The 17,988-nt window shown below is 42.6% G+C and overlaps 1 protein-coding gene across 1 annotated transcript in view; it reads left to right on the top strand.

Moving 5' to 3' along the window:
• The first annotated feature begins 12,695 nt into the window (after positions 1 to 12,695).
• PERP (p53 apoptosis effector related to PMP22) overlaps positions 12,696 to 17,988 on the top strand; it is a 16,735-nt gene continuing 11,442 nt past the window's right edge. Inside the window, exon 1 of the mRNA XM_029223301.1 lies at positions 12,696 to 13,056. Coding sequence (XP_029079134.1) covers positions 12,864 to 13,056 — 193 coding nt within the window. The 5' untranslated portion in view covers positions 12,696 to 12,863. The remainder of the gene's footprint in view (positions 13,057 to 17,988) is intronic.

The following is a 17,988-nucleotide window of genomic DNA, read 5'->3' as shown; positions in this document are numbered from 1 at the left end:
TCACCCATGCACCTTTTGCCTTTGCTGATTTTGTTCTGTATCCTTTCGCTTTAATAAACCACAACCTTGAGTATAATAGCTGTTCTGAGCCCTGTGATTCCTTGTAGTGAATCACTGAGTCTGAGCCTGGTCTCGGGGACCCTCTACACACAAACCATATTAAATGAAATAAATAGGGTGATGTGTTAGATTAATGGGGTGGGCGTGGGGTGCCTAGTTAAGATGGGAAATGAATTAAAGCCTGAGGGATAAGAGGGTGGTGAGCATGGGAAGAGCTTAAGGAGGTGTGCTCCAGGCAGAGGGAAGAGTAACTGCAAAGGCTTTGGGACAGTGAAGTTGTGGGCATGTTGGAGGGACAGTAAGGACACCAAGAGCCTGGGGGGCAGAGACAACGTGGCAGCAGATGGGGTTGGTCAGAGTAGCAAGGGCCAGATCATGCAAGGCTTTTAGGTCTCAGAAAGGGGTCTGGATTTTGTTGGAAGCAAATGAGTCTTCACTGGGTGAGGTTACATCCAGTTCTGTTGCTTTTTTTTTTTTTTAAACTACATCAGTAACTTGAGGCAAGTGAAGTCATTTTATGAAGGGGCTCAGTCAGGTTGCAGCCTCACTTACAGCCACCCCTGTGTATCCCTGGGTTCTACATCTGCCGATACGGGGGGCTGATTTCACTGCACCACTTTACATAAGGGACTTGAGCATCCGTGGGTTTTGGCATCTGTGGGGTTCCTGGAACCAAGTCTCCGTGGATAATGAGGGACGACTGTAAATCTTACCAGCAACAACCAGCAAACAATTCTGGAAGGGCAGGGGTCTTCGGGCACTGAATACGAATTCAGATAAGGGAGAGGTTACTCCTTCTCCATATCTTCTGCTCTGAGTAGCAGTTACCCTACTTTCAGTGCTATGCACAATCTTAATTTTAAATCACTAAGAAATACAAATGTCCAATATACATGTTCCAACTCGCTTAAAATAAGCTGAACATCAAATCAAGGAGAGGCCTATTTTTTCCCTTATCAGACTGGCAAAAATGACGACATTTATAAAACACGATGTTGGCAAGCATTGGTCAGAACTCCGTGTGCTTTCAGTGGAAATAAAAATGGGTGCCACCATTTGGAAGGGCAGTTTGTTAATATCAGTCAGTTTGCAACGTCATCTCTAATCCATTATTTCCACTGATAGAGATTCATCCCAAGGAAACATTTGCAGAAATACACAAGGGGATGTTTGTTGTGGCAGAAAGCTGGTAACAACTTAAATACCCATCAACAGGAGAGTGGTTGACTTAACTGTGGTTACTTTATACCATGGAATTATGATGCATAATGAAAAGTGAATAAGGTAAAACAGTGTCTGCAAGTATTGAAAAAACTGTTGCACAAGCCAAGCTTTATGAACGGGTCACACCATTTCCCATTTTTATCTCTATCCATATGATGATCCAATTTATTTGGTGGTTATATTTCCTGAAATCAAGAGTGATGGAGGGCTCCCCTGGTGGTGCTGTGGTTAAGAATCCACCTGCCAATGCAGGGGACACGGCTTCATGCCCTGATCCGGGAAGATCCCAAATGCTGTGGAGCAACTAAGTCCGTGCGCCACAACTACTGAGGCCACATGCCACAACTACGGAAGCCCACGCACCTAGAGCCTGTGCTCTGCAACAAGAGAAGCCACCACAATGAGAAATCTGCGCAATACAAGGAAGAATATCCCCCGCTCGCCGCAACTAGAGAAAGCCCGTGCACAGCAACGAAGACCCAAAGCAACCAAAAATTAAAAAAAAAAAAAAAAAAAAAAGGAGAGTAATGGAGGCTGCTGGTAGATTAAGTTGTCATTGTAGGAATACAGAACAGTATAAATCTTCCCTTGGAGGTTTTTAAGGTCGTTTTGGGAGATGACATGGACACCTGTGTAGAGGCAGCCACCAAGACCAAGCGGGTTCTGAAAAGTCATTATGGGCTGGGCTGAGGTGACCTCACATAGTGGGTCAAACGTAAGCAGGACAGAACTCACAGAAAATTCCAAAAAAACCAAAATGTCCGTTTCAGAAACAGAGTGAAATGTGGAAATTTTAAATATAAAAAGTCTTCTAAACATTGATGGTCCCTTCAATTTGTTAAAGTAACAAGTTTGTGTAATTTTTAAATACAACTCTGATATGCCTTCAGTTTGTTAAAGAAGCATGTCTGTGTAATTTTTAATAAAACCTTACTCAGCCTAGGTCTGTGCTTTCTCATCCTCTTCCCTATCTTGCAAGTGTATTTTTTAAAAGTGCATTTTGAGAGCATGTATTACACATTTAGGTCTTAGCTGAATATTTATTGGAAAATTTCCAGGCTGACTTGCATTTTAGTGATCTCCCAGGAGCACAATAATCTCCTTTGTACTGGGGGGTGTGGGGGAAGGAGGGGGAGGGAGAGGGAGGGAGGGAGGGAGGGGGGGAGAGAGCGAGAGAGAGAGAGAGAGAGAGAGAGAGAGAGAGAGAGCGTGAGAGCAAGCATACTCTTGAATTGGTTTGGAGAGATAACTAGAGTCTTAAAATATATACTGACAACTGGCTATGCTCTACAGATTTCAAATGTGCGCCAATAAATTTAAGAATATGCACACTAAAACTGCGTTTCAGGAGTTAATTGTGCAGGCTCTGCAGCGAAATGTCTGGGCTTGACGCCCAGCTCTGCCACTTACTGTGTTATCTGGGGAAAGTCATTAACCTCTCTGTGCCTCAGTTTCCTCATCTGTAGAAGAAGTGATAGCTGTACATTGCTCATGATATTGTGAGGATAAGAGAAATGAATGGGTCTTTAAAACGGGGACTGACACATAGTAAGTGCTAGAGAAGGGTTAGGTGCTATTATTATTATTTGCACAGTGGTACTGAGGTCTTAGACTAAGAAGGTTGGTCTGGCCTTGTCCTAGCTCTAACAGCAAGCTGCCAAGCAATCTTTTTTCTTTTTAATTAATTTATTTTATTTATTTATTTTTGGCTGTGTTGGGTCTTTGTTGCTGTGTGCGGGCTTTCTCTAGTTGTGGTGAGCGGGGGCGACTCTTTGTTGCGGTGCGCAGGCTTCTCATTGTGGTGGCTTCTCTTGTTGCAGACCATGGGATCTAGGCGCCCGGACTGCAGGAGTTGTGGCTCACGGGCTCTGGAGCGCAGGCTCAGTAGTTGTGGCGCACAGGCTTAGAAGCTCTGTGGCTTGTGGGATCTTCCCAGAGCAGGGCTCGAACCCGTGTCCCGTGCATTGGCAGGCGGATTCTTAACCACTGTACCACCAGGGAAGCCCTGCTGAGCAATCTTAAACAAGTAATTTAAACTATGTGTGTTTCAGCATCTCTGTCTGCAAAGTAGACAATAATTGAGCCTACCTCATAAGATTGCTCTGAGAATAAAGAAATGAATACATATCATATACTAAGAATAGTGCTACATACCTTGAAACACTCAATAAATGTTAACATTTATTATTTCTAATTAAACTTATGTGTTCCAGATGACAATTTTTGAGCTCAGTATTTCAGTCTCTATTTGTTTCATGGCTTTCAGAGCTTGGAACTGATGTTGGGATTTAACCATTATCTATTCACAGTATATGCCTACACTAACCCTTCATTAACTCTGTTTCCTTGTTGGTTCCAAATGCTGTACTTACCTAAGACGCCACCTTTAGCTCAACTCAGAGATCATGACATCAGTGTGATGGCGTGGACATGGCATGGACATTGCACAAGTAGGTCAGAGTCTGAATCCCCTCATTTACTAAAGTAATTTACTTAATAGCTCAGTTTTAGTTTTCTTCATTTGTAGAATGGGCATAACAGCATTTTTTTTAAGTTTTTTTAAAATTTTATTTTTTACTTTTTTTTTGGCTGTGCTGGGTCTTCGTTGCTGTGTGTGGGCTTTCTCTGGTTGTGGCGAGCGGGAGCTACTCCTTGTTGCAGTGCACGGGCTTCTCATTGCAGTGCCTTCTCTTGTTGTGGAGCACGGGCTCTAGGTGCATGGGCTTCAGTAGTTGTGGCTGATGGGCTTGGTTGCTCCGCGGCATGTGGGATCTTCCTGGACCAGGGTTCGAACCCGTGTCCCCTGCATTGGCAGGCGGATTCTTAACCTCTGTGCCACCAGGGAAGTCCCAAATGGGCATAACAGCTTTTAACTCACAGATCGTTGTGAGAATTTAAAGAGATATTACTTGTATGATAACTTGGTGGAGCTCTTGGAATGTAGCAATTTTAAGCAAATGTTAGTTGTTCCCACTCAGTGGAAATCTGTCAACAAGTCCCTTTTGGAATGTTGGTACAGTAGTCCCAGGGAAGGGCTTAGAACTGGAATTGAGTTATAATCAGGCACAGAGAGCAAACAGACCTGAAACAAGCCTTATGTCCCACTCTTAATAGTTGTGCTGATTGCTCCAGAGCCATCAGTGATACACACCCCACTCTGCTCCTACAGCCCCAGGCACAGTCCTGCACTAGGATGGCACACAGTGCTGGCATCAGCAGTATCACTTGGTATAATTATCTTCTGCAAAGCCCAAGTACCGAGTGGGTGGCTATGGGGCCATGTCCTCTCCAGATCTCTAGGCTATTTCCTGGCAGTGTGTATGAGTGCAGTGTGTATGAGTGGAACGCAACAGATATTTCCTGGAGGAATAAATATAATATTCAGTATTATACGGAAATGTAAAGATCCAAACAGAGAAAATAAAGGTAGCAGAGGTAGGACAAATCAGGTATTAAATACTGTTATGGAAAGTGTAAACAGAAAAGCCACTTGGCAAGGTGTATCAAGAACTTCCAAATATTCATATTTTTACCTATCAAATTAAAAAAACAGGATACCAAGTTATATTTAGAGTTTAATCCTAATTTTGTAAAAACCAAAAAATATATAATCCATATAATGTATATGGGTGATATGTGTGTGTCCATACAGAAAAAAAGAGAAACAGAAAGAAGAGATATATCAAAATATTTTGAGGCAAGGGATGAGCCAGGATATATAGGAGTTTTTGTAAGGAAGCATTAAGCAAACCAACAGAAAGCCCAAACAATCAGGTAATTAAACATCAAAAGATTACTGCTAATTAAAGAAAAACCAGACATCTCAAGTTAATGAACTTAGTGCTTCTCTGTGTATGGGAAGAGTCTAGGCCTAATGAAATCATTCCTTTGATGTGCACCTTAATTATCTAGGGCCATTATCCTGCTTTTCTCCATCCTGAATCCTCTCAGGGTGCACTTTGGGTGAGGGTGGCTTCAGTGGCTGACGGGGTCATGGCAGCAACATCCTTTGTTTACTGTTGCGGCTCCTCCCTTACCTCTTTGTAACAGTCCCTCAGAGCTATCTTAGAGGCTGTACCTCAGGCTTACCTCCTCAGTAATGCCCCAAGCAAAACATAATTTTCAGCTTTTAGGTTGTGCTTTTTTTTTTTTTCAGTCCACACTGGATACCTAAAAACATTTTTAAAATTTGAAGATTAATTATTGATTTTAGGGTTTTCATATTTAATTTTATATGAGGAAAATGATTGATATTGGAATTTTCATTTTCTTATGAGGAAAATTATTTACCAAGCAATATAGAGGCATTGAAAAATCAAAAGGGGCTTCCCTGGTGGCGCAGTGGTTGAGAGTCCGCCTGCCGATGCGGGGGACACGGGTTCGTGTCCCAGTCCGGGAAGATCCCACATGCCGCGGAGCGGCTGGGCCCGTGAGCCATGGCCGCTAAGCCTGCGCGTCTGGAGCCTGTGCTCCACAACGGGAGAGGCCACAACAGTGAGAGGCCCGCGTACCACAAAAAAAAAAAAAGAAAAATCGAAAGTATTTTTGGAACAGTTTCAGATTTACAGAAAAATTGCCACAGTACAGAGTTCCCATAAACCCCTACCGATTTCCTCTGTTATTAACATTTTACATCAGTATGGTACGCGTGTTACATTTAATGAATCAATATGGATATAGTGTATTAACTGAAGTTATAGAGTCACCCTGAAAATCATACTATGTGACTAATAGTTTCTCTATGGTCGTTTAGTCGATTTTGTCTTGCACATGCTATACTGAATAACAGTGTTCTACTGCCATCTACTGTTCTGAATAATTTTTTTTTCAATTTGATTCTTAGAATTTTTCATTTATCTATACTTTCATAGCCTTTTAGAGCTGTTAGTTTCCCTACGGTTCATTTTTTTAACCACCTCAATAAATAAGTGAATATATTGAGGCTCAGAGAGACCAAGGCTCACAGGTGGCTATTGACACAGCCATTCATCCATTCATGTATTCACCAAACAATTACTTATCACCTGTATTAGAAAAGGTGCTGGGGATACAAGGCGAATAGGAGAATGGTCACTTTCCTCAAGAAACTCACCGCCTAATGGGGACAAGAAAAGGATGATTATAAAACAATCTGATTACTACATATGCTTCAAGTCTTCTGGGAGCACAGGGAAAGGACACATAGTTACCTTAGATCGGAGGCGGGAAGGTAGGGAATATGCCAAGATTCAGGGCCATCTTGTTGGAAGACATGTGGTCTGAAGCAGATCTTAAGAGATCAGCAGGAACTAAATGGGTGAATAGGGCGGGGACTGGGAAGAGAGGAATTCCAGAAATAACGTCAGAAAGAAAGGCAAAAATAGTCCGCTGTATGTGAGAAATTTAAAAGAAGAGCAGAGAGTGTAAAATAAGCAGAGGTGACAGATGAAGCTGGAGAGGCTCACAGGGGTCAGACCATGGAGGAATTTGTGTGTCACTTTTGGAAATCTCATTTTTGTTTGTTTGTTTGTCTTTCGCGGTACGCGGGCCTCTCACTGTTGTGGCCTCTCCCGTTGCGGAGCACAGGCTCCGGACGCGCAGGCTCAGCGGCCATGGCTCACGGGCCCAGCCGCTCCGCGGCATGTGGGATCTTCCCGGACCGGGGCACGAGCCCGCGCGCGTCCCCTGCATCGGCAGGCGGACTCTCAACCACTGCGCCACCAGGGAAGCCCTGGAAATCTCATTCTTGATCACAGAGGTGACGGAGCAGCAGTGAAGGGAGCCTGGAGGAGTGTCAGGGTCAGGGTTCACATTTAGCTGTATCATGTTAGTAGTCCTGTGGAAGATGGATTAGGGAGGGCGGGCGGTGTCCAGAACTGGAAACACGGAGGGCAGTGAGGAGGCAGCGTGGCAGTAAAGACAAATGAAGTAGAGCAGGAGGAACAGGGATGGAGCAGAGAGTCTGCATTGTAGAAATACTGGGCAGGTAAAGTAGGTGGCAAAGCTTGGATACACAAGAAAGAGTCAAGGATGATCTTGGAGTTTTAATTTCGGTGACCAAGGTGATGGAGATACTACAGAAAGAAGCTAATGGTTTAGGGAAGAGAGGGCCATTTGAACTCTGCACAGGTTGAGGTTAAATTGTCTGAGGGAGAATCCAGGTGGTGCCATCTTGCTGGAAGTTGGTCTAAAGGTTTGAAGCACAGAGGAAAAGTATGCACTGGAGATATGTATTTTCAAGTCATGAGTATGTAGGTAGGGGTTGAAATCATGAAAGTGGATGATGTGACTCAAAGCAAATGTATAGAAGGAACAGAAGAGTGGTGAAAGGAAAGAAGCCCAGAGAACGCAATCCTGGATGAAGGCAGGGGCAGAGGAAGACTAGCACAGTAAGGACACAGGGAAGGGGTGGATGGAGAGCTAGCGTGAAAGAAAAAGACATCTCTGACAGCTGGTAGTTGGCCTGGCAACCAATAGCTAGGCTATGACGATCCAATGCTGAGCATAACTAATTTCACAGACTATTAACACCAGACAAGGTTACTCTGTAATTGTGGTAGCACAAGACAAAAACAAGACCACTCCATAATTAGACTTGAATGCAGAAAAAACAAAAACACCATGCAATTCTTCCTGACATAATGTAACTCAGAACAAAACACCCACTTCCTTGAATCCTCTTCAAAATCACCCAATAGAAGCCTAAATCTTACTACTAGCCCCCCAACACCCTCTCACTGAGACATCCTCATGGGGTACGACCTCCCTAGCTGCAGTGAGTCAGTAAATCTAACTTTATTTGACTATCAGTGTGTTCCTGGTGGTCTTTGGCACTGGAATTTAACATCTTTTTTTTTTTTTTTTTGCGGTCCGCGGCCCTCTCACTGTTGTGGCCTCTCCCGTTGCGGAGCACAGGCTCCGGACGCACAGGCTCGGCGGCCATGGCTCACGGGCCTAGCCGCTCCGCGGCATGTGGGATCTTCCTGGACCAGGGCACGAACCCGTGTCCCTGCATCGGCAGGCGGACTCTCAACCACTGCGCCACCAGGGAAGCCCCTAACATCTTTATAGAAGCCAAGAGAGTAGAAAGCTTCATGGAGGGAGATATTAAAGTATCTATTGCCACAAAGAGGCCAATGATATCCATTGAATTTGGCAAATAGCTTACTGGTGACCTTTGTGAGAGCAGTTTTAGTAGGATATTGGGAGTAGATGCAGCGGTGTGCTCTTACTAGCTTGAGACAAATGATTATATATATTCTTCCTAACTCTGTGTTCAGTGACATCAAATTGGTAGCTGGAAATCAGCCATGGGAGAGTAGCTACCCCATAGAAATTGGCAAATACTATATGTCAAGGATTTTTTTTTTCTTCAGAGAGTTGGTTGTTAAACTTTGGCCATCACATCACTAGGTAGAAGGAAAATTACAGTTGGCTGAGGAAGGAAAATGGAGAGAGAGAGAGTAGCGATAATTAAAAGGTTGCATAAGCCAGGGAGAAGAGATTGGATGAGGATTAGAGGGGAAATACAGGGTCAGCAAGAACCAGAACTCAGACTACCTGATTTTCTGTTCAGTGCTTGTTTTACCATCACCTCTTTACCGCACTGCTGTCAGTTTGGTTTACTAGTGAGGACGTGACAACTTAGACGGGGGTCATTTCACTACAGCTTGGGAGAGAACTGGCAGTGGTTTGGAAGCTTTTGAGGGCAAGGAGAGGAGAGAAAGAAGGAAACTTCTGGAGGAATATCTCCCAAACTCTAATGAGTGGCTGTTATAAACAGTACTGTCTCTGGTGTCAAGCTGGGTGGCGTGTGGCTTTGCCACTCAGGGACTGTGTGATCTTGAGAAAGCTGCTTAACTTCTTTGTGCCCCAGTCTTATCATCTATATGCAGGCGATAGTGGTACACACCTCATAGGGTGGGTGTGAAAAACTTACTGGCACATAGCAAACTCCCAGCAAATGTGAGTCAGCTATTATTATTACTGTTACTTTTTCTGGACAGGAGGGTAAAACAACTAAAAATTTTCACTTTAAAATGATATATTTATGTATTTTTGTTTATAACACTCATTGCTTTTATAACCATAAACCCCCCAGATTTATAAAAATAGAAACTTTTTTCAGGAACAATTTACGTTGTTGAGTGTTCTGCAATCCATATATTATCCAGTAGGGGGCGCTATTTAACCATCTACTATCCACTATAATCCATCATTTCAGGAATATGGCTGGGTGAATGATTGCACTGTCTATGGTAATGATTTACTGTTAATATTCATACATAGAATTTGCCCCTTACAAACATGAAAAGCCCCATTTCCAGCCTTATTAAAATTGAAAACCTATGTGAAAATCATCATCGTAATCATCACCACTAACACTTCTGTTGCAGCTTACTATGTGTGGGCATTATCCTGAGCATTTTACATATGTTAGCTCTTTTGATACTTATTACAATGCTGTGGGGTGGGCACCATCCATTCTATAGATGAGGAGACTGAGGCACAGAGAAGTTAAGTGGCCCAACGTCGCACAGCTAGTATGAGAAAGGATCTGAACCTGAGCTATCTGGTTCCACAGTCTGGGAATCACGTGTGAGGTATGTTATTGTTGGAACCCAACCAGGGTCAGTTTGGGTCTCTTCCAGAAATTCTGAAGAGTACTTTCCTTGCTTTCACTTCAGCATTAATGAGCTCTATTCCTCAAATCTACTGAAACAAGACAAAGAAATCATATCTCGTCCAAAATTATCTGAAGATGTTAAGACACCAGTGAAACTCTCAATTTGTTTGAAATCACTTTGCCTGCAATCGGTACTTTATTTGATTTGTAAGAATATGATTTTTCGTCACAAATATATTATACAGCTAATAAAACAAATATTTTCATTACTTTTGAAAACTGAGAGCATTTTCTTCACACAGTCTATACCGTATGCAGTTAACTCTTGGCAGAATAGCCCCTTGTGCTATTTTTTTAAAAAAAATAATTTTGGGCTGTGTTGGGTCTTCGTTGTTGCACGTGGGCTTTCTCTAGTTGCAGGCAGCAGGGGCAACTCTTTGTTGCGGTGCGCGGGCTTCTCACTGCGGTGGCTTCTCTTATTGCGGAGAATGGGGTCTAGGCATGCAGGCTTCAGTAGTTGGAGCACGTGAGCTCAGTAGTTGTGGCTCACGGGCTCTGGAGCGCAAGCTCAGTAGTTGTGGTGCACGGGCTCAATTGCTCCGTGGCATGTGGGATCTTCCCGGACCAGGGATTGAACCCGTGTCCCCTGCATTGGCAGGTGGATTCCTAACCACTGCACCACCAGGGAAGCCCCTTTGTGTTACTTTTGAAAGTGAAAATTTTTGTTTTTAATGAAAATATGTGAAGCTGGTTTATGTAAAATGAAGGCTGGGGAAATTATTTCAGGTGGTTTCAGACACTAACTTTCTCAGTAATTTTATTTTATTCATCCTCAAAAATTGCCAGAGAACTGCATAACACAAAATATAGTATTTTGTTTCTATTGAGAATACCAAACTGAAATATAGGAGACTAAATTTTAAACACAGCTAAATATTTCCCACTTCTTTCATTTTAAATTAATGGAAAAAGTAAGGGATTCACATCTGAGAAATGCAAATCAAACCCACAGTGAGATATTTCCTCATGCCTGTCAGAATGGCTATCAACAAAAAGACCAAGGATAACAAATGTTTGTGAGGATGTGCAGAAAAGGGAACCCTCCTACACTGTTGGTGGAAAAGTAAATTGGTATAGCCACTATGGAAAACAGTATGGAGGTTCCTCAAAAAACTAAAAATAGAACTATCATATGAGCCAGCAATTCCGCTCCTGGGAATGTATCTGAAGAAAAGGAAAACACTAATTCAAAAAGATACATGCACTCCAATGTTCACTGCAGCATTATTTACAATATCCAAGATATGAAAGCAACGTAGTGTCCATCAACAGATGAATGAATAAAGATGTGGGGTGTATATATATATATATATATATATATATATATATATATAGAATATTAAAAAAGAATGAAATTTTGCCATTTGTAACAACATGGATGAACTTGGAGGGTATTATGCTTAGTGAAATAGGTCAGAGAAAGACAAAGACCATATAACTTATATGTGGAATCTAAAGAAATAAAACGAAAGAATAAAACAAAACAGAAAGACTCACAGATATAGAGAACCAACTAGTGGTTACCAGTGGGAAGAGGGAAGGGGGAGGGGCAAGATAGGGGTAGTGGATTAAGAGGTACAAACTTCTATGTATAAAATAAATAAGCTACAAAGATATATTGTACAGCACAGGGAATATAGCCAATATTTTATAATAATTTTAAATGGAATATAATCTATAAAAATACTGAATCACTATGCTGTACACCTGAAACTAACAGAATATTTTAAATCTTCAATTAAATAAAAAGGAAAAGTGATTCAGAATAAATCTTTGGAAGTACAAGGTAAGATATGACCCTCATTGGATATTCTTCACGCTTTGCCCAAGGCCATGGCGGTGCGGACATTGAGAACTTGTTTCTCCTCAGTCCCCCTCCCATCCACACCTGAGGAGTCATGGTGGTGACAGAAGCAGGGCCAGGACACAGGAGGGTGGGGCTTTAGGTGCTGGTTGCATCCTGACATGATATATGATTTTTATTTGGAGAAACCTCAAAACAGGAAATGAAAAGGGTAGATGCAGCGGGGTCTAAATAGGTAAGAGATTTGTGGTAGGGAGTGGACTGTGGCAAAGAGGACCTGAATTTATCTGGAGAAGCCGGGTGGAGCGCTTCTAGGACGGAAATAGGCATTTGTTAATTTCAGTGTGTTCGCGCATAAAACGTTTATTGTGTCCCCCTTGAGACCCAGACACCGTGCTGGACACCAGGGATACACAGATTAATAAAACATGGTCTTTCTGTCAAAGAGTTGGCACCCGAGTGGGGAAGGTGGGGATGTAAGCAGTGAAGAGTCTGAAGCAGCCATGGTACAAGGCACAAAGGCGGACCCCAGCAGGAATCGCCCAGCCCCGCCGGGTAGGGTCGGGGACCGGCTCCTGGGTTCGGCACACGCGCTTAGAGAGCGGCAATGACCCCTGTCCAATGTGAACGCTCATCTCAAATGGCTCGAAACTTAAATATCGTATTGTTGAAAATCAGACCGTGATCCGACTTCAGGGGTTAAATATTTAATTGGTGATGCGCAGATTAAAATGTGTACACGTTGAAGCACTGAGAAGAAAAGCACTGGATGCGAGAGGACCAAGTGAGAGGGAAACGAGGCAGTGGGACCCCGCGGCTCCAGGTCTCTCCGGGCAGAGTAAGCTCACACACACCCAGTGTAACCCAAGCCCGGCCCCTCCTCCCCCGCGCGCGCCCGGGCCGGCCGGGCAGGTCAGGGCGGTGCGCTCTGAGTCACCGGAATCTAGGTGGGGCGGGCGCCTCGCCCGCGAGGCCAGCCCCGAGCCGCGTCCTCCAGGAGCCGCCTCCCCGAGGCCTCCTCCCTTTTGTCGCGCTGCCGGCGCTCTAGGGTCACTCTCCGCCGGCGTCCGAGCCCCACGCTCTCCTCTCCTCTCCACCACCGCCGTCGAGATGCTGGCCTGCGGCCTGGCCTGCGAGCGCTGCAGGTGGATCCTGCCCCTGCTCCTGTTCAGCGCCATCATTTTCGACATCATCGCGTTGGCCGGCCGCGGATGGCTACAGTTGAGCAATACCGACGAGTCCTACTCCTCGCTGTGGTGGCAGTGTACCTCCGAGGACGACTGCAAAAGCCTCATGAACTTTGGTGAGTGCCGCCGCCTCCGTGAAGTCCTCCGGGCGGCTGCTGGGCGAGCGCCGGCGCCCTGGGAGTGCGGAAGTCGCCCTAAGAGAATGGACTAAACAGGGTCGAGAAGGGACTGAACAGGGTCGGGGGTAGTGGGTGATTCAACAAATCTCTCTTTAGAGCCTAGGTTCATACATCCGACCCGAGCAGAATAAAGCAGTAGCAGCTTTCCGTGTCCAAAACCAGGCTCGACACTGGAAGAAAATGGCCCTAGTTCAAACTACGTTTATTCGTAGGGTCTGTCGGTACAGCAAAAGATGATTTCAGCCATTTGAAATGGGTTTGATGAGTAAATGTAATGAACAAAGTATATTTTCTTGGAGACCTACTGAAATTTCTTCCCATTCCGCCACCTATTTTATATCTTAAAATATGAAATATGCCTTATATTTTAAAATGTAAGTATTTAAAATGCGTACCTTCCCTAATGTTGCTGTATTATTCGTTTAACTTGAACTAAGTGAAAGCAGCTCTTCTTCCTTTAAAAAAGCCCTTTAAATCAAACTTTCAGCAGGGAAGATTTCAGTAGATACTGCAGTGTTTAATGCTTCAGGCTAATTCTTGTTAGAGGGAGTGTCTTTTGGGTTTAGGCCTGGCATTGCTGTTTAGAAAACTTTATTTTAATCTGATTTGAAATCTAAAAAGCAAACACATCTTCTACACTGGCGAAATGAAGCAGAGTTGACAACTTAATATACTGCAGATAGAGTATTTTATTTTTCCAGCATGGAGGAAGCCTCAGGGACTACCTGTTACTCTTACGCGGGACTGGAGAGGAGCTTGCTCTGGGCCGGTACCACCCCCTGCTTTCTCGTAGATGGGAAGAACAGCCGGGGTCTATCGTGATTAGCATTGTGTGAGGGGTTTGGGAGAGGAGGGTTTAAGTATGAGAATAATCAGAAGTTTAAAGTCAACTACTACTGAATGGAGCCTTACCGACTGAGTTTAATAGTTTAAAACTGAGAAAGAAGGCTACCCTGCTTTTTTCCCCCATTCTCTGCTAGGACCTTTGACTTGCCCCGCACCTCCAAAGTGGCCCAGGGCTTCAAACCAAACTCTGTTTATTTCTGGGACCCTGTATCAGGGGCTTGGTGCTTTATCTTATCTACTGTGGAATTATTTGGAAGTTCTCCCCAAAAATTTACTCCCCAAAGGAGGCATGGTTCTCCTTAGCAGGTAATAAAATGTAAAGACTAAATGGAATTCCTACTTTCCTTAAAGTCTGTGTTTTTCATCTCTTAAGGCGCAAAGAGCACACCTGCCAGGGTTTGTATTACCCCAAGTCTTTTAGGTTTTCAAAGGGAATTAATTTCTTTGAAATAATATGTCTCTATCTTCTGGTTAAAATGCAACAGAGTTCAGTATCTTGTAGGGGATTTAGTAGACTTGCTTAAAACAGGTGTGTTTTTAAACAGACTTTGATAATCGTATCTCACTGCAAAGACTAATACAGACCCAAAGAATATTCAGCGATCCTGGGCATATGAATTAAGAAGGTTAGTGTGCCGCGGGGAGAAGGGTGCAGGCAGAGCCTAGATCAGCACTACTGCTGGGACATGATCTGGCCTGCATAGCTCTGGCTGTGACCACAGCCCTCTTGTGAAAAATACACAATGCAGTTTTTATTTTTCTTGATTTGCAGGATGAACTCACCTTCCTAGGGTGTGGCTCTTCTAACCTCAGGCTGATAGAGTGCTTTGATATAGAAGGGAGTAAGCAGGTTTTGTTTCTGTTTTCTAATTTTTTAATTAGACAGGAGTCTAAAGCATTAACTTTTTTTAATTGTAGAGAAAAGACAGATCCAGTCAGTGTACAGCTGATGTTTCAATTTGATATAGAAATTGGTCTTTAGAAAAGTTCGGTTTTCCAAGTGAGCCTTGAGGAATCTAGTACTGCCTCTGTGATGCAGCAAGAATGATTTTCATAAGTGGTCGGTGGCTTTCACATTCCAATTTGGTTATTCTGGTGACCTTTGCAGAGATAATCAAGTGCCAAGGATGTGTTAGACGTGGCTTTTGCTCAAGCCCTAGAATCAAATAATGAATCTAGCACCCACTGTCACTAGTTGACCTTGGGAAGAAGAAAACAGCTATGATTTCACCAGGAGAGGTCCATCCCAGGCTATTGAAGTCAAAGATGAGTTGGAGTGATTATTATACTTCCACTCCGTCTCCTGCCATGGACTGTTGGCTAGTTTTGCCTCACAGGTGTAGAAATTGTGTACTCCTATCCCGTAGGTTGATTATCTAGGTGTCTCTGAACTTTTGAGATTTTCAGATAGCTGCAATTAGGCCTTGCCAAAAACAATATGTTCACATGAGGTCATATTTTATCTAAAATACAGTAAGCAGTTTACACACACTCCCACGTATGTACAAACACAACAAGGAATGAGGTTGATGGCTCTAATTAAAATGATATCTCAATATTGAGAATTAAGTGTGTATAATCACTTTTTTAAAAATTCTTGCTATGTGCTAGAAAATAAACCTTGTGATTTACCACTGTAAACTACAGTATTAAGAAAGCATACCTGTTTATTACAAAATGCTTCACTATCTCTTTTATTTGCTGACATTTGTAACAATATATTCATTTTGCTGGCAGGTATCAGCAATAATACTAAATAATAGAGTTTTTTTTATAAAGGTAAATAGTTCCATAGAATTATGTAAAAAGAAGAATGTTATATTCTTCACTGTCATTAACTTTTTTTTAAAGAATTTCAGATTACCATATCACCTCATTTTTCCTCATCAATGAATCAAATTAAACACTGAATATTTTCTTTTACATAATAGTAACAACTAAATAAATACAAATTCTTGTTTGAATTTTTAAAAAAGTCATGGTTTCTGGTCCTCAAAATTGGAAAAGAAAACTCTAGATTTAAACATTGAAATGATCATTCAAATTTCATGTATAAAGAAAATGCCAAGTTAGGACTTCCCTGGTGGCACAGTGGTTAAGAATCCGCCTGCCAATGCAGGGGACACGGGTTCGAGCCCTGGTCCGGGAAGATCCCACATGCCGCCGAGCAACTAAGCCCGTGGGCCACAACTACAGAAGCCTGCGTGCCTAGAGCCCGTGCTCCACAGCAGTGAGAAGCCTGCGTACTGCAACTAGAGAGAAAACCTGCGCACAGCAACGAAGACCAACACAGCCAAAAATAAATAAATAAAAGAAGATGCTAAATTAAATTTGAATCCATGTTCACAGATAGTATTTTTGCACTCCTGGCACCTTCTTTTACAGTTTTAAGAAAGAGTACCTCAGGAGGATATTTTCAGCATCAGAGATGTAGATTTCAAGTCCTAAGCAAGCTCTGACTTGTCAGGGTAGAGAGTAATGAAGATAAGTTTATGCATAAATTACAGGGACAGCTGAGATGAATTTATGCTCCAAGAATGATGGTGGGGAGTCAGTGTGGCAGCATTGGAGAGCCTTTGCCTTGGATCTGAACTCAGAAGTGCAGAGCCTCATTTTTACCAAAGATACCACATTGAATGTTTTTTACATGAAATCAGCCTTGGATAAGTCAAAGAATCAGGTTAATACAGGAAATATTTTTAGATCATCTAGCCCTATGGTTCTTAAATGTACGAGAAATGAGAAAAATATCAGTAAGTATGAAGTTAATAGTTTTACATTAGCCTAAATTCAACTTAAAGGATTTCATTTTGAGATTATGTTCTTGTGGCTTTTTTGCAGAGGGGCAGGGTCACGTATTCAAATGCTCTTATTTTATGAAATTAGGCATTAGTAGATAGATTAATCTTTGCGGGCATGTGTTCACATTCATACATAGTAAAACAAAAAGTTGGACACTCTCAATTGATTTTCATAATTAAAAAAATATATATGTTGATTTATAAAATCTAGACATCTAGGAACCAGTGATCTTGACCAGTTTACTCCACATTTGCTGCGCTTAGCACTACCAGAGAGCCTCAATTCCTGATTTGTCTTTTCTCCTTGTAAATGGCCAGAGACTCCTAGACTATTAGATCTAGGAGGGATGAATAGTGCGCCTACTCAAGCTTTCTCCAAAGCCCACCTATCAGCATCGCCCGTGGCTGATCTGAGCTTCTTCCCGTTGTTCAGCAACTTAATTTTCTCCACGATGCTATTTGTTTAAAAGTACGTCTCTTACACCGACAAGAAGTGAAATGTGCTTCTCTGTAAATTCTTCTTTCCAGCCTTCTTCCAACGGACAGATTTTCAAACATTTGAGGGTAGATTCCAAATTTGCTGCTAGTTATTTTGTCTGAGTTCACACAGAATTTCCTGTATTTTCCCATCTTCCCGTGTAAGATGGTTTCCCCACTCAGACTTTAAAAGAAGGCCATAAGGGGTAAAGTTCCATAAAAACCAATGGGAAAGGGTTATCATCTGGCTCAGTTTCAGGGGAAAATGTAGAGCATGTAAAGAATCTCACACCTACTGTGGAATTTCTCCCCAGAGACCCCGGCATCATTCTTCCTTTAAGCCATTCCTTTCCTGCCTTCCAAACCTTCTGCAGAATCATTCTTCCTGTGTCGATTTTTTTGGAGGCTTTCCTGAGTCATCCTCCAGATTTTTGCTACTCGTGTGTTACAGACCAGCAGCATCAGTATTATCTGGGAGGTTACTGGATATTCAGCATCTCAGGCCCCACCTACTGAATTGGAATCTGTATTTTAACAAGGTCCCCAGGTGATGTGTAAGCACTTTTAAGTTTCAGAAGCACTGGCCTGTATTACTGCAGATCTCCTCATTGACTATGCAACAGTCTTTTTGAATATATCATCTACCCATGTTTATATTTATTTGTAGATAGCATCTTTTTTCTTTTTGAACCTGGAGGATATATATATATATATATATATATATATATATATATATATATATATA

The sequence above is a fragment of the Monodon monoceros genome, unplaced genomic scaffold (genome assembly GCF_005190385.1).
Source record: "Monodon monoceros isolate NGI ecotype Baffin Bay Population unplaced genomic scaffold, NGI_Narwhal_1 Super_Scaffold_15, whole genome shotgun sequence".
NCBI classification, from domain to species: domain Eukaryota; kingdom Metazoa; phylum Chordata; class Mammalia; order Artiodactyla; family Monodontidae; genus Monodon; species Monodon monoceros.
This window is presented reverse-complemented; position numbering and strand designations above follow the sequence as displayed.